Source organism: Hyla sarda, chromosome 8 (genome assembly GCF_029499605.1).
Source record: "Hyla sarda isolate aHylSar1 chromosome 8, aHylSar1.hap1, whole genome shotgun sequence".
In the NCBI taxonomy this organism is placed as follows: Eukaryota; Metazoa; Chordata; class Amphibia; order Anura; family Hylidae; genus Hyla; species Hyla sarda.
In genome coordinates this window covers 185,900,146-185,917,606 of record NC_079196.1, presented here as the reverse complement: position 1 = coordinate 185,917,606, position 17,461 = coordinate 185,900,146, and the positions used below count along the sequence as shown (strand labels likewise).

Genomic DNA, 17,461 nt, shown 5'->3' with positions numbered 1-17,461 from the left:
CATACTGGGTGTAATAGTTCTACACCAGCTGCAGAGCCACAGATTGTAGATCTCTTCTCAACATGTGTATATGTAGATTTGTTTTTGCAAACAGTGTGCCTTAAATTGTTGCAAAACTACAACTTTCAGCATTCCCTTATGGCCTTCAACTCTCCAGGTATGCTGAGTGTAGTTTGCAACAGCTGGAGGCACACTGTTTTTAAACCACTTAGACGCAGAGTCTGCGAAGCCCCGTCCCCTGTCTGCAGGTGTATCTTTTTAGGGGTGAGGCATCAGTTATGTGTAGACTTTATGACTGCACATCTTTGTCTCCCACTCGCTGCCATTGTCAGGCACTTCTACTGCATGTGTCAACCTCCTTCTTCCGTGACCTTCTCGTCTGCTGCATGCCGCTTGCTACTCCCTCTGTCAAGGCTCTTTAAGCCATCCTCTTTTGATAGCCACACCCACCAACATTTTTTTCCCCCAACTTCTATTTCTGCTTATTTATTTTATGCAGATTAATTTTTGATGTATCTCTAGTGTAAAGGTTGAACAGATCAGAACAAAGCATCAATATAAACTACAAAGACAGTGAAGGGATTTTGTGGGAAGTTTCACTTTCACACAAGCATAAAAACAGAACATGGTGCAAAATCTCAACCTGTCTTCTACCTGAGGGAGCAGAAATAAGGGGCTTGAGGATCATGTTTCTAAACACATGATTGAGGCAGAATTTGCATCTTTAATACAAGGTCTGTCTGGAAAATATCCAGCCCTTGTTAATAAGATGAGAACGCTTTGCACATCGATGTAACCTGGTAGGCAAATAAGGAGACTGGGCTGGAATGTAAATGTATGAACAATGCCAACTTCCCTGTACTAGTCAGTGGGGGCTGTATGGCATTGAGTGAGGATATGTAATTTTAAGGCTGTCACATTCAAAATAGCTGAACAAGTAAAACAAAAAATCTGCCTCTAATGTTATGCACTGAACATTCTCCAGTGAAAAATATTTTGATAATTTAGAAGGTTCTTGGTGTATGATGACCCACGATTTATCTCCAGTTGTGTCCACTTTTAAGGAAATCCAGTACATTGGTAGCAGTTTGATGCAGATGTACATTGTGCTCTACAAGATAAAGATAACAGGAGTCTGGATTCAACTACTAGAACTACCCCCAATCCAGAGAAAGGAGGAAAATTGTCCTATATTCTCGGGATCATTGGGGGGCGTCTGAGCAGTTGGCCCTCCACCCATCAGCTTGTTATCCTTTACCCTGTGGTTTGGGATAACTTTTTGAGTTGGGTGTATACCCCTTTAACAGAAAAGGCAGTAATGCTAAAAAGTCTTTTTTTTACCTCTTGTCTTCTAAAAAGTTGCAGATAACCTTTTATGTTTGACTTGTATTGTATATCTACATAGTGGTATGGTATTTCAGCTGTCATTATTAAGAGTGTTTCCAATATAAATAAAAAATAATAATTACTAAAGGCAAGTGCTGATATGTCTTTATTTTTCCCTTAAGGTTTGAAGTCTTGCAGTTCTGTTGGCTACCTCCAGATAAGAGACTCACGGCAGAAGAAGTCCACAGATTACTGACATACCTCCGGATGCAAAGCCAAAGGGAGAATGAAGCGGACTTTGAACAACGCTGGAATTCTCTTAAACCAAACACTAACAATCGTCAACCTACAGTAAACAACCTAGCCTTTCCTATCTTGGAGCACTTCACTGGCGATGAATTAGGCCGAGAACTGGATGAAGTTCTTACTGTGACCGAAACCAGCCAGGGGCTCAGCTTTGAGTATGTGTGGGAGGCAGCCAAAGAGGATCATTTTGAAGAGCACAGTCATTCGGACTCTGAAACTACAGTAAACTATAATAGCATATTTTTCCCTGTGCCTGTAGATGTTTTTCAGAAGTCAGTTTCTGACTTGGGGCAGGGAAATTCAGAGCAAGCTAGTAGGGAAGATGCCCCTTCTGTACCGGAGGTTGTTCCGGTTTTTGATTCCCACAATGCTTCTGTATCTGATGAATATTACATTCGATTGGAAGAGCAAGGTGAAAGCAGGTTGGACTTTGATAGCCACAGCAATCGTAAAGAAGGCAAAGATGAAAATCTTCAGTTCATTGCTCTGACTGATCTCGGTTCTGCAGGAGCCTGCAAAAATAACAATTGCTCAAAAGTATCTGATAAGTCAGGTATTCCTGAATACCTCTATGTTTCGGGTGACCCTGATTTTCCACTCCATAAAGCTGTAAACAATTTTGAGCCGTCTGACAGCAGATCTATTGGTGTGTCTCTTTCTGAGTGTAAAAATCTAAATGATGGACATTTAGGCGGTCAATCTTCTCTGACTGGTTCAAAAAACGATTTTTTAGAGAATGGAGAAAAGAATCTGTTGGACACAAGTTCTTTCCTCTTTGACAGTATTTCAGATACAAATTTAGGATTTGCTGAACTGGAAGAACTATCAGACAATTTTTTCTTCTTGACGGAAAAGAATCTCTTGTCTGACCATCCCATGTCATTGCAGGGTAGTGTTGGGTCAAAGAATATTTTTGAAAATGCTAGTAATTTAGACATTGAGCTTACCCTGGCAGAACTTGACAGTTCCTTCCAAAATTTCTCAGGTGAGGTGTTGAGCGGAAAACAGGACAATGCCCAAATAACAAACTTGGCACAGTTAGGACTGATGGAACAATCGGGTTCTGCTCCACGTGAGGATTTTTTCCAAGAATTTCTCACAGACCCCCAGCTTTTTGGTGAGGAAATTGAAAGTACAGCCAGGGACATTCTAAGTGATCGAACTGATAATAAAATGGACACTGCTGAATCAGGATTCCCAATAGCAAGTACAGAGAGTATTGATCTGTACAGATCCTTTGATCATGTTACCACTAAGGTTTATGATGATAAATGTAATGACCCTGAACCTGTCCACGAGCTTTCCACTACAGATGCTAAGAAATCTGGAGAACATGTCAATGGGGATCTTAACATAACACCACTTGTAAAAACCTCTACAGCACTGAATGCGACCAGTCAAGACAGTCTGCTAGATGATAGTGTATCAAACTGTACACAGTCCCTAGTGCCGTCTGTAGGGACTCCAGACTCTCTAGACTCTCTGGATGTTCAAACTATTTTAGATAGTGATGAATCCCACAAATTCACGCCATCTGACAAACCTGCTGATAGTGGCTATGAGACGGAGAACCTAGAGTCTCCAGAGTGGACCTCGCATATAAATGGCTCTTCCAGTCATTCTTCAACCAATTCAGAAGGGTCCACCTTTGCAACACCTGTTATAATAATATCAGAAGTTGGACAAAACAACATTGATATAGACGATGAGGAACTTGATACTAATACTCAAAAACCTATCATTAATGGTGGTAACAATTCCTACCGGGACTCTGCTTATTTCTCTGATAATGATTCAGAGCTAGAAAAGAAGCTTGATGTGTCAGAATATAAAGACATTGTAAATGACCATACAAGTGAAGAGAGGGGGGTATCGGAAGAGACAACTAGAAGCTTTCCTAGAAAGGTCCTTATTCCAGGTGAGTGGGCTACAGATCTGTCTTTAAATTCAGACCAGCAGTTACCAGGACAATCAGTAGATTACCTCACTTCAGAGAACGATGAGGAAATTGTAAATCCATTTGGTCCTACTGAGGTGTTCTGCTCAGTAAACGCAATCAAAGACTTGACATTTTTAAGCCACAATGAAGGACAGAAACTTAAAGAGCCCGATATGGAGGGAAAATACCTCGGAAAGCTTGATGCTGCTGGCCTGATTGACTTATCTGAGGATGGCATGGATGCTGACGAAGAGGATGAAAACAGTGATGATTCAGATGATGATATAAGAGCCTTTAACCTTCACAGCTTTAGCTCTGACAGCGATGACGACACCGTCCATCCAGTTCCTGTTGTGCACATGGAGACAGATGATGGGAAAAACTTAAAAAGTCTCATGAAAGTACACAAGCATGGCTCTAACAAGCAGGAGAAAAGGAGCAGGAAAGCTGTGACCTTTTTTGATGATGTTACAATCTACCTATTTGATCAGGTAAGTTTATTTTTCCTTATCTTAAGCCCCAATTGTGTAAGGCACCAAACTGCGCAGTATTATGCTCTAACCATTTTCTTCTTGTGTGAACATTTTTACTTGGTCCTTTATTGCATTACTGGTTTTGTGTTTAGTTTTCATTTACATCTATGCCTCCATTTAATGTGTATTCTGGGAAGAGCTTTTGACGTATTCTTTTAAATTGAGGCTGTGATGAGTTATAGTGACGTCACCTGTAGGCTAATATGGCATCGGTTTAATGAATACATTATGAAAATCTTATGATATATTTGTTACACAGATGCCTATAATGGATGTTCTACTGTGGCAGCTATCACCCCCAGTTGGGTATTTATACTATGGCAATGTTTCGTGCTGCTGGAAATACATACATCTGCTTCACTTATATCTTCAGTTTAGGGGTCTATTTCTGGGCTCTTATAGGGCAGCCTGTGGGCTGAAGATGATGCTATATAGGTGTCCTGTACTGTTCATATAAAACATCTCTTCACTGTATCCAATTTTCTTTTGATCAGGAAACCCCAACCAAAGAACTAGGATCTCGAGCAGTGGATGCCAGCAGTCAGATGTCCAGTAACAGCAGTCCAGTGTCTCCATCGCCTCCTGGATATAGATTTGGAAATTCTGAAAGCTCTACTGATGAAGAAGGTACCATAACTATTCTGCATATATGACTACATTGTCATCTGGAAGTTTTAGGATGAATGCACACATAATGTATTTGCTGCAGAAAATTTCACCAGAATTATGCAAGAAAATCTGCACCAAATCATACAGATGTATTTTTTGCACATTTCCATGTGGAAAAAAGATTGCTCTATACTGTCCTTTCCTGGCACTCCAATGTCACCTGACCTCCAGCAATGACACATGCTGACACATGACTTCTCCAGTCTTTACTTGGCTGCCACAAGTACAGAGACTACCAGGGAAGCGTTGTTCTAAGGGTGCCAGAGGATTGGTAAAGTGATTACGGGCGGGATAATAGGGTTCTATTTTAAACTTTATTTGTCATCTTGTTAATTTTTCTGCAGGTTCTGGAAATCTGCAACAATACGATTTGCTTTTGGATATTTTCTTCCTGATTGAATTCAGTTGTGAAAATCTGCAGCAAATTGGCACTCATAATCTGCAGCAGTTCTGACACTTTGGTCTTTACTGTTATATTAATCCTTATTATGTTAATTTTAAGATTACTACTAAGGCTGCAAGGATGTTCGATATTATCGATTTAAAAGTCGATAACTGCACTTCTGCAGCTGGCACTGCCCTCCACCTGCTCCCCGGCCAGGAGCTCTGATTGGTTGGCACAGATTGACCAATCGGAGTTCCCGGCGGGGAAAATGAAATCACTGCACAGTAATTTCATATTCCCTGCTGGGAGCTGGCCACTTAGGGCAGAATGCAGTCTGAGAAGGTCCTTTTCCTTACTTTTCTGGTCCTGCATGATGGATGTACAGGGTTACATGTTGGGAGCGGCTTAAGGAGGGGAGAAGGCGTGCTGCGAGAGTTGGCAGGCCCCTTTGACTGGTCACCAGCATTAAAAGACAGCATGAATATAACTTCACAAACTGCAGGCAAACTAAGGACCTTCTCTTAGATTGCATTATACCAAAACTGATGATGTCTGTACCTTGTACGGAGGTGACAGTTTTGCTTTAAATGCTGTCAGTCTTTCCCAACCAGGGTGACTCCAGCTGTTTCAAAACTGCAACTCCCAGCATGCCTGGACAGGCGTAATAGGGGCATTGGGGAAACATAAAAAACATTGTTCACTTGTTTTTATATGCCTACAGTATATATTTTTTTAAGTAAAGCCCAGAAAAAACTTTTTGATAATTTTGCTGTTTTTCCCAGATTCATCCATTAATTGTGCAATACATAATTTGTTGCAGCCCTAAATACTATACAGTGTTACTCCTGTAAACTAAGAGATTTGTGTCCTTAGGTGGAGCTTTCGAATGGGAAGATGACTTTACATCTCCTGAGCCAGCTTTTATTAACAAACCAGCAGCAAACCCAGCCGGCTCAAAGCTCTCTGTCAATCCATCAAAGTACTTCTCCCCTCCTCCACCTCCTCGGAGTCCCGATCAAAGCTGGACACGTGCTCCTGCACCTTTTTATTCAAGATTCTCCATTTCTCCAGCGAATCTAGCAAATTTTTCCCTCACACATCTAACAGACTCTGATATGGAACAGGGCGGTAAGTGATAATGGATTAATGTAAAGTGTGACAATCTATATACAAATTAAGTATTCACTGTCCTCCGACATTACTCTTTTCTGGATTAGAAATGGCTGTTTGCACTTGCATTATACAGAATGACAAGCAATAAGATAACATTTTTAGTGGCAACAAAAAAAATCAGCTGGACCTCACATTATTATTTCCAGATTAGCTGTCAAGTGACATTGAACTAATGTGTGATTGAAGCAGATGTGTGCAGGTATGAGAGAGGAGCAGCTGGGAGCCTGACGCTGCAGTTAATGGTTTACTGCTGCTAGATAGAAGGACAAACTTCTAGACTGGTTTGCTTTCCAGAAATCTATAGTACATTTGACTGTGTGCACATTTACGAGTGGAATTTATTTAGCAGTTTCCAAATGAAGCATGAAGGGGGAGACTTATCAAAACCTGTGTAGAGGACAATTGACACAGTTGCTAATAGCAACCAATGAGATCTTACATTTTTAAAAAGGCCTCTGAAAATGGAGTTATAAACCATTCTTCCTCAACACAATTTTTGATATATCTCCCCCAAAATCTTTAAAGAAGTCCTGTCGCTACTAAAATACTTTGAAGGAGATTTATCATTCTTTTCAAACGTATGGCTTTTATATGACAAATTTTTAACTAACTTTTGCTTACATGCGACCTATTTATCAAATAGTCGCACGACCTTGATAGATAAATCACACGTAAGCAAAACCTGGGAAACATGCTTACAAAAGCATTTTTTTAACCCCTTACGTCCTTGGCTGGCTCCCGCGATATAACACGGGGTCACGCGGTGACCCCGCGTCATATCGGGTCAGTCCTGGCATATATCTGAAGCCGGGACCCGGGGCTAATAGCGCGCAGCAGCGATCGTGGTGCCGCACGCTATTAACCCTTTAGACGCAGTGTTCAAAGTTGAACGCCGCATCTAAAACGAAAGTGAAAGCTCCCCGGCTGCTCAGTGGGGCTAATCGGGACCACAGCAGTGAAAATGTGGTGTCCCGATCAGCTGGGACACGAGCGGAGGTCCTCTTACCTTCCTCCGGCGTGTCCCTTCAGTGATTGATTGCTCCAAGCCTGAGATGCAGGCTTGAGCAATTGACCGCCGATAACACTGATCAATGCAAAGCTATGGCTTTGCAGTGAACAGGGTATAAGATTAGTGTGTGCAATGTTATAGCCCCCTATGGGAGCTATAACACTGCAAAAAATAAAGTGTAAAAAAGTTTATAAATGTCATTTAACCCTTTCCCTAATAAAAGTTTGAATCACCCCCCTTTTCCCATTAAAAAACATGTAAATAAAAATAAATATAAACATGTGGTATTGCCGCATGCATTAATGTCCGAACTATAAAAATATATCATTAATTAAACCGCACGGTCAATGGCGTACGCACAAAAAAATTCCAAAGTCCAAAATAACGTATTTTTGGTCACTTTTCATATAATGAAAAAATGAATAAAAAGCAATCAAAAAGTCTGATCAATACAAAAATGGTACCGCTAAAAACTTGAGATCACGGTAAAAAAAATTAGCCCTCATATCGCCCCATAAGCGGTTAAATAAAAAAAGTTATAAGGGTCAGAAGATGACAATTTTAAACGTATACATTTTTCTGCATGTAATTATGATTTTTTTTTACAGAAGTATGACAAAATCAAACCTATATAAGTAGGGGATCATTTTAATTGTATGGACCTACAGAATAAAGATAAGGTGTCATTTTTACCGAAAAATTTACTGCGTAGAAACGGAAGCCCCCAAAATTACAAAATGGCATTTTTTCTTTAATTTCGTCGCACAATGATTTTTTTTTTTTTTTTCCTTTTCTGCAAAGTAGAGTTGGTGGTGCAAATAATAAGCCATCATATGGATTTTTAGGTGCAAAATTGAAAGGGTTATGATTTTTAAAATGTGAGGAGGAAAAAACGAAAATGCAAAAACGGAAAAAACCGTGGTCCTTAAGGGGTTAAAGCAAAAACGTTTTCCCTTATGTTAATAGCCAAAGTTCTTTATCAACCCTTAATTACCAGTAGCGTTGCTCGAGAGTGACGGGGAAGGGGGGGGGGTCATATCGCATCGGGTGACACCCTGACTGGCCTGCCTGGCACTAGATAGCTGCACTCCAACTATCCCGCAACAACCCATCCACCCTCCTCAGAAAGAAAAGAAAAAATATTAAAAACCTATGCCGCACCATGAACATCCATACTCTGGAGGCCTTTTTGTTTCATTTTGAGCCCGCATTTTGTGAAGACAGCGCAGCACCGACAGGCACATAAACAATAGTGAAGCCTCAAAGAAAAAAAATGGCTTGGTACATTACTCACTCCAAAATGTGCATGGAGCTGTATTACTATGGATGTTTCTTTTTTTCTTTTTATAAAGGAAAAATTTTAGTGCCACATAAGGGTTATTTACGTATTCTGTAAAAATTTACACAGTTATTTTGTGCCTTATTCTATTTTAACACATGAATTTAAAAATTTAGTGGGTATGTCAGCATGTACATGTCCTAAAATTAATAAGGTGTGCAGTGTGTATTTTCAACCTTAAAATTAATAATTAGTTATATAATTTTTTTTGTCATTAACATTAATGTAGCAGCTTTGTTTCATGATGCAGAACAAGAACAGTTGTTAAATTGGGTGTTAATGTCCTTTTCTGCAGACGGATGCACTTTCTGTAAGCCAGGTTGGACCTGGAATACATATGCGACTTTTAAATGGAGATGAGACTTTTTTTTTTTTTTTTTTCTTCATAAATAGCAACTATCGCATTTGATAAATACAAGACCTCTGCAAAGTAAAAAAATAAAATAAATTACTACATGAGCAGATTTCACAAATGTGCTTTGGAATAAGCAAAAATCTAAAAGTCGCAGCATGTACAGTAACCCCCCGACCTACGATGGCCCAGACATATGATAAAATCGACATACGATGGCCTCTCAGAGGCCATCGCATGTCGATGTCAGCATCGACATACGATGCTTTTATATGTCGGGGCAATCGCATTAACTGCTATCCGACAGCGCAAAATGCTTAAGCTGCTGTCGGATAGCAGTGTAATGTGCCCCAGCAGGTTCACTTACCTATCCCCGCTGCTCCGGGTCCACTTCGCGATCCTCCGGCGTCTTGCGCATCTTCTCCAGGGTCCGGGCCTTGCTTTCCGGCGTCGTTATTACGTCACTACGCACGCCGCGCCGGCGCAGCAGCGTAATAACGTCACCGAAAAGCGAGGTCCGGACCCTGCAGAAGATGCGCAAGACACCGGAGGATCGCGAAGAAGACACAGGAGCAGCGGGACAGCATCGGGAGCCCCTGGAACAGCAGCCGGAGCGACGGGGACAGGGGAGTACAGATGCCTATACTTTACATTGCACGGATCCCTCAACATACGATGGATTCGACAAACGATGGGTCGTTTGGAACGAATTACCATCGTATGTTGAGGGACTACTGTATAGAAAAGTCGCACGTGTGCAAGTACATGCAACTTTTTAACGAAAAAAAAATCTACTACGGAGCTTGATAAATCTCCTTCTTTGTGATTTTAGTTCAGCTTTCCAATTAAATAAGTATTGTGGAGCATCTTTTTTAGAACTCTCCATTGTGCTTTTCCTGTTATTTCTCATAGAAATCAATGGCTAAATTGACAACTGGAAGGGGTGTGTCCCTATACAAGAAGCACTGATTGGATAAACTGTGTGGAAAAACCTTTAGTCAGATTTCAATTTATTAATAACTAGAGGATTACCAGGAGTTGTCTGCTCTTCCTACCTAATCGAGAGGTGACAATGACACACTCCTCCTCATATCCTGTCTCAGGCAATGTCTGCAACCTAAGAGTTATACGATCAGAAGATGTACCCAAAGTCCTATAGACTTGCATTGGACTTCAGACAAAACCCAATCCTCACACAGCTGGTCCACGTTACTGACTTAAATAGTCTCTAGTATACACAGCAAACAGTAATGTGGAACAATGCAGGTATGGCAGACTCCAGAACCGGGTGCGCAATCCCAGCAGGTGAAGCGTTAGTAATCCATACAGCATAAAGATTTCAGGAGGCATTCACCACGGAAGTGTGCTTAAATGGGCACTGTCGGATAGAAAAACCTTTTTATATATTGTACATCCTGGCAAAACATTAACCTTTCTAATATGCTTCATACATATTTTTTTTTTCTTTTTATTGAAATCATGAATTTTATAAAATCAAGGCTTTGTCCATGCTGAAGCACAGGCATGGACAAAGTCCAGTAAGGGAGGGTGAGCTAGCACTCCTCTGTGCTCTCTCATGTCTGATAGCACTCCTCTGTGCTCTCTCCTGTCTGATAGTACTCCTCTGTGCTCTCTCCTGTCTGATAGCACTCCTCTGTGCGCTCTCATGTCTGATAGTACTTCTCTGTGCGCTCTCATGTCTGATAGTACTTCTCTGTGCTCTCTCCTGTCTGATAGCACTTCTCTGTGCGCTCTCATGTCTGATAGGACTCCTCTTGTGCTCTCTCCTGTCTGATAGCACTCCTCTTGTGCTCTCTCCTGTCTGATAGTACTCCTCTGTGCTCTCTCCTGTCCTATCGGAAAGGAGAGAGCACAGAGGAGCCATAGCTCACCCTCACTTACTGGACTTTGTCCATGCCTGTGCTTCAACTTGAACAAAGCAGTGATTACTATAAAAAAGGAAATAACATTTTCTAATGAAGTATATTAGGTTAAAGATGTATTCTGGGCAAAAACATATTATCCCCTATCGAAAGGATAGGGGATAAGATGTCTGATCACGGGAGGCCCACCGCTGGGACCCCCCACGATCTGCCTGCAGCAGCCCGCATTCTATGCGTAGCTGCGTCTGAAGTTTCGGAAACCACCAGCCTTCCGAGACGGTGACGTCACGCCATGCCCCCTCCATTCATTGCTATGGGAGGGGGTGTAACGGCCGCAACTCCTCCTCCCATAGACATGAATGGAGGGGGCGTGATGTCACGTCCCCGTCTCAGAAGCCCCGCGGTTTCCGAAACTTCAGACACAGCTACGCATAGAATACAGGCTGCTGCAGGGAGATCGCGGGGATCCCAGCAGAGGACCCCCCCCGCGAAAAGACAACTTATCCCCTATCCTTTCGATAGGGGATAAGATGGTTTTTGCCCGGAATACCCCTTTAATGTTTTACCAAGATGTAAGACATATCAAAAGTTTTTGAATCTAACAGTGCCCATTTAAAAAAAACTTTCCTTCATTTCACGGTGCATGAGCAGCAAACTTTATTTATTTTTTTTTTTTTGCTCACACACGTTCCCCGAAAAAATATTTGTTGTTCCTGTGCCGTGAAATAGTCTTTAAGCACACTTTCGCGGTGAGTGCCTCCTGAAATCTTTATGCTGTATGGAGTACTATATTATAGTTGACATCTAAATATATCTAGCCGTGTTGGTTATGCTGAAAAATACACTCTGTTTTAGAAGTAGCAGGTAGACTTTAACTTTATATAAATTTTCCTTTAAAATCTTTTATTCTCTGGTTTTACAGGCAGCAGTGAGGATGGAGAGAAAGACTGACCCTTTTCTCGAGGAACTACTGCTAAAAATGTGTTAAGTGGAGGACATACGTGCAATTTTGTGGTCTCTTAAAGGACAACTGCAGCCATAACAACTTATCCCCGGTCCACAGGATAGGGGATAAGTGTTTGATCGCGGGGGGTCCGACTGCTGGGACCCCCACGTTCTCCCAAACGGGCCCTGGCATTGCCGCTCTGTGAGAGCGGCTAATGCACGTAGCGTCGACCTCAGTGAGGTCGATGGTACTCCCCCTCCCCATACAGCTCTATGGGAGAGGCGGGGAGGCACGAATGCTGTATCCCCACCTCTCCCATAGAACTACATGGAGGAGGCGTATTGGCTGCGGCCAGCACACCACCTGCACGGGAGAGACGCGACAGAGCCTGTCCTGCGGATAAGGGATAAGTTGTTAGGGCTGCATATTTCCTTTAAGAGATCTGAGGACATATCGCATGTAAAATGTACAGTGTAAATGATTATTGTGCAGTCAGATTCATCATCTCCCCTCCTCCAGCCATGCCGAAGCCCTCCGTGCTACTACTATGTGTGAAGATGTCAGTGCGTACCTTGCAGGGTGGGAGCAGGGACTCTACATCTATTTTTTTTTGTGCCCAAATAGTGTGTAATTTACAAGATGTGTACATACAGATCTATAATTCTATCTCCAGTGTCTGTGCTTATATAACGATAAATATGTGACAATGTGTATCCAATGATGTTTAAAACACTATGTATTGCTTGATATTGCACTGTAATGTTTCTTGCATATCTATATCTGTACAGAATTTTTTAACTAAGATGAAAAAACACTGCTTGTTATGAATTTTATCTGTATGAATGTGTTGATATTCGTTCTTTGCATTGTACATTGTGTAATAAGCTGCTGCCTGGGACTCAATCTGTTGTATATGCTGTATTTTATTTTTTAAACAGCAATACTTCCTTCCTAGTTCCTGGTTGGGGAGATCTCCTTTCTGCGTCTTATAGAGATATATATTGTATGTGAATACCTGATAGAGTTTACTTATCGGATGGTGGCAACCTGTACCTGCAATCCCAGTTCTAGATATAGTAAATGGTTAGACAATAGCAACCTTCTAGTTCTATTGATGGAGTGGTAGCTCTTGTTGCATGCTGCAGGGTTTGGGGAATTTACCTGATGACAACCATGATTTATATGTCTACGATTTTATAGCCTACAGAGAGCCATCAGTTCTCCTGGTTCAGTGCATATTAGTATTCTCCCAAAAACATTGAAGCATCTATACTGTGCTGTGCGTAAGTTATTCCTTTTGGAAATGTAGGAATACAATGCCAGTTTTTTTTTTTTTTTTTTTTTTTTTTAATAAACCATTCTCCTTGTCCTTGGGACATGTCCCAAAATACACTGACACTGTCAGCACTGATAAGACTTTGTTATACTAGGTAGGGACACACAGTGAGGGGAAATGGCAACACCCAGTTGTCAATTTGTTTTTGCATTTCCAGGAGGAATAACAGAAGAATGGAACATGCAGATAATATCCTGAAACAGACGAGTCAGGAGAGTTGATAGGGCCTCCTCTAATCATATATTATCCTCTAGGCCTAGTTCACATGTTGCAATTATTGTGGCTTTTTTGCTACGTTGTTTAATTTTATTTTTTGCGTAAATTCAACAAAACTAAATTCAGAACCAAAAGGAAAGAAGTACAAGGCTTTTCATTATATTTCTCTTTTTTTTGGTAAAAAAAATAAAATAATGTGATTGCTGCCTAACACTGACAGTCCCCTAGTTCAAGTCCTTTTGTTGTGGATAGAGCATGCATATACTGTATAAGCCCACCATGCAGTTGGTAGAGTGCCCTTGGAGACAGGGGTCACAGCCTTGGGTGGAATATTGGCCCAAGGATCATATGAAACAAACTCCAGGCCCCTCTCTCCTGGGTAGCCAAACCTGGCACAGCAATGGGGCTCCACATACCATGGGAACTACTTTCTTCTATGTATTTCACTGGAGTTGAGTTTGAAGATTTGTTCCCTACATAAAATAGTTTTCTCCCCACTTTGACTTTGGCAGTGTTCACACAGTTTATTTCACTTTCGTAGCTGGTTTTGCCACAAATGTTCTGTGTGATTCCTGACCTAGATCTTTTTTTCCTTATCTAAACTTGATGGACTTATTCCATGATTGGAATGGTCTTCTCTATGCTGCTATGGGGGTATGTTGTGAGCTTTGTATTATATTGATAAAGTACCTCTCAAAATCTTTATTTTGTTTTTTGTTTTTTAATGCTCATACTGCTGGTCTCATTGAGTCTTTTTATTAATTTGTGGTGTATATGTGTAAATATTTAGGTTTCTTTTCTAGTTTGTTCTCTCATGATTCTAGAAGTGGTGCTTTTCAGCAAAAAACAGTCAGTAAAGGTTGATCCAAGTTTGTTTCTTGATGACCACGTTATACAGAGCTGTAGTATAGATAAAGTTGGTGGCAGAATAAAACTGGTATAAACTGTGCACTAAGGCTTACTATGTATGCATGCACACCCATATTTATTGCTCTAATTCATCTACAGTGAAATAACTTTGCAAGCACTACTTTAAAACAAAAAAAAACTTTCTTTATAATTTCCAGAAAGTAAAGGTACAGAATAACAGCCTGTTAGCCTTTCCTCGGGCAAGCTAGGCTACATTTAAAGGGGTTATCCAGCATAAGGTGATTTTAGTACGTACTTGGCAGACAGTAATGGACATGCTTAGGAAGGATCTGCGCTTGTCTTGGGGCTAAATGGCTATGCTGTGAGATTACCATAACACTGTGGCTAGCGGTTTGTGAACCAGTATTTCCTGTTTGACTTTTTTTTTTAACTACAAATCCCACAATTCCATCTTCCTCACTCCCACACATCAGCCACCCCACCCATTGAAACATAAATGAGCTGCATCCATTCAAAAAGACCTGTGGTTTTCAATCAGGGTGCCTACAGCTGTTGCATTAGTTGCAGATTGATCTCTCTCCCACCAAGCGATCCCTCCACCCACTGAAGCAGACAGGCTCCCTGTCATCAGCTGACTAGTGATGTCAGGTCTCGACCGCATTGCAAGCTGGGAAAAATCTGAGACAACAGTCATATTGTATGCTGTTAAATAAATATTGGAGTGGAAATCACATAAGAATTGTGATAAAACTGTCACACACAGGTACAGACACTATATTATGAACTACACTAACAGCCCCTGTAGCATAGTCAAATAAAAAAAAATCCTTGAATACCCCTTTAATACACAACTTCTACTGCCATTTCATCCCTGAACATCCAATGTTCCTTTCCCTTTAAACATTGCAAAACATTACTAATTAACAGTTTTCTGACATTTTGTGTCTTCATATGCATGTCCGTCTGTGACAACAGACTGCAAAAAAATCCTGTGTAGTCTGATCCTGATGGTTTACTCCCATCTGTTCCTAACTAGCATATTAGGGCAGTTGTAGAACAGCCTGTCCTGTTATATGGACATAAGGCAGTGTTTCCCAACCAGGATCCCTCCAGCTGTTGCAAAACTAAAACTCCCAGCATGCCCGGACAGCCGTTGGCTGTCCAGGCATGCTGGAAGTTGTAGTTTTGCAACAGCTGGAGTCACCCTGGTTGGGAAACACTGATATAAGGTGACATCAGTCACAGTGAAGAGGACCAAGTAGGAGACATTACTGGAGAAGGTGCTGTTTGGGTTCGGTAATGTGGCTACTGTATTGTTCCCTGCTAGGTCAGGCTAGTGCTCTGACCATTTATAAATCATAATGGTAGATAAATGAGTCCATTAGGATATGTTCCCATGGGTGTTAATCGTGCCAATTTCCGCATCATGCAGTTTCACAAAAGAAAACTTTTCCGTTGATTTTAAGTCACTCATTTTAAGTCACTTTGTCACTTTTTTCTTTGTGGCCACATCCTAAAGGTGCAGTTTTTGCAGTGTGTACATGCTTTTAGTGATGGGGACTGCCGCTGTGTGTTTTGCAACTGCTGATGTCACAAGGATATTTTGTAAAAAGATAGCGAAATGTCGGGATATTTAATAATTTAATTTCCCTTGTTTCTCCCCAAGTGTAAAAGTCCTTTTTAGAGTCTATTATAGTATTTTACATAAAGCATACAGGATCCTATATCTATAGTGAATCCTCTGTTTTCTATATTGACAGACGAGAATAGCTTGTCCGCTTCTCAGCATGAACCAGAAGGCTGTTTCCTTTAGAGATCACTTGTCCTGAGACAGTGAGGTAATGTTAATAGGGATAGAAGTGCTTAGTTTATTCCTCTTGCTAAAATACATGTTAAGCTGGCTGCATTGTTCCTGTGCCCTGAGAGAATTGTCCTTAGTATACCAGAGAAAGTAATATTGGAGATGTTCCGTACGGCGTGGCAAAAGGACCTCGTTCCGGTGCTCTTTTTAATGTTTCTAGTAGCAAATGCACAGGTAGGTATGGCGCAATTACCAAGTAACCGATGCGGGCAAAAATAATAAAGATAAAATAGAATTTAATAATAAAATGAACAGACTACGCGTTTCAAGGGGCTGGATCCCCTCTTCCTCAGGTCCAATGATCTTACAATGTTAAATGACTGCAATATATATATATATATATATATATATATATATATATACACAGAAAAAACTCGCGAATACACGGGCTGGAGTAAAAACCTGGATGTGGCATAGACCTATCTGGGATCATATCAGCATTACATAAAAAGATAACAAAACACATTATATATGCAGGAATCAGAGGAAGGCAGCATTTATACATTTAATCTCTAGCAGTAATTACTGAAATTCCTGCTGTTGTGCCAGGATGGACTTACGGGTTTCAAACATGTATTCTAATTCCAATAGGTCACTCATATCACAGAAAGGAGACTTAACCAAGTGGTCCAGAAAAGGAGAGCTACGTGCAACAGGTGAGTTGCCCATACTATTTCTAGCCCTACAGATACCTGCTGCAACTCACCTGTTGCACGTAGCTCTCCTTTTCTGGACCACATGGTTAAGTCTCCTTTCTGTGATATGAGTGACCTATTGGAATTAGAATACATGTTTGAAACCCGTAAGTCCATCCTGGCACAACAGCGGGAATTTCAGTAATTACTGCTAGAGATTAAATGTATAAATGCTGCCTTCCTACGATTCCTGCATATATATGCGTTTTGTTATATTTTTATGTAATGCCGATATGATCCCAGATAGGTCTATGACACATCCAGGTTTTTACTCCGACCCGTGTATTTGCAGGTTTTTTCTGTATATATTGCTGTCATTTAACATTGTAAGATCATTGGACCTGAGGAAGAGGGGATCCAGCCCCTTGAAACGGGTAGTCTGTTAATTTTATTATTAAATTCTATTTTATCTTTATTATTTTTGTCCGCATCGGTTACTGGGTAATTGCGCCATACCTACCTGTGCATCTGCTACTAGAAACATTAAAGAGAGCACCAGAACGAGGTCCTTTTGCGACGCTGTGCATACGGAACATCTCCAAGCGTCTGACCGCCGTATCGAGGAATTCTGATACGGGAACACCTTGGGCAGCTCCTTCTCATCTACCACGGAATCTGGTGAA

At 41.0% G+C, this 17,461-nt stretch overlaps 1 protein-coding gene across 1 annotated transcript in view; it reads left to right on the top strand.

The window, feature by feature from the left end:
• Positions 1-13,585, top strand: part of LMTK2 (lemur tyrosine kinase 2) — a 104,195-nt gene extending 90,610 nt beyond the window's left edge. The window contains exons 11-14 of the mRNA XM_056536913.1: positions 1,509-4,062; positions 4,599-4,731; positions 6,032-6,286; positions 11,837-13,585. Of these exons, the coding sequence (XP_056392888.1) occupies positions 1,509-4,062; positions 4,599-4,731; positions 6,032-6,286; positions 11,837-11,865 (2,971 nt within the window). The 3' untranslated portion in view covers positions 11,866-13,585. The remainder of the gene's footprint in view (positions 1-1,508; positions 4,063-4,598; positions 4,732-6,031; positions 6,287-11,836) is intronic.
• Positions 13,586-17,461: the final 3,876 nt, after the last annotated feature.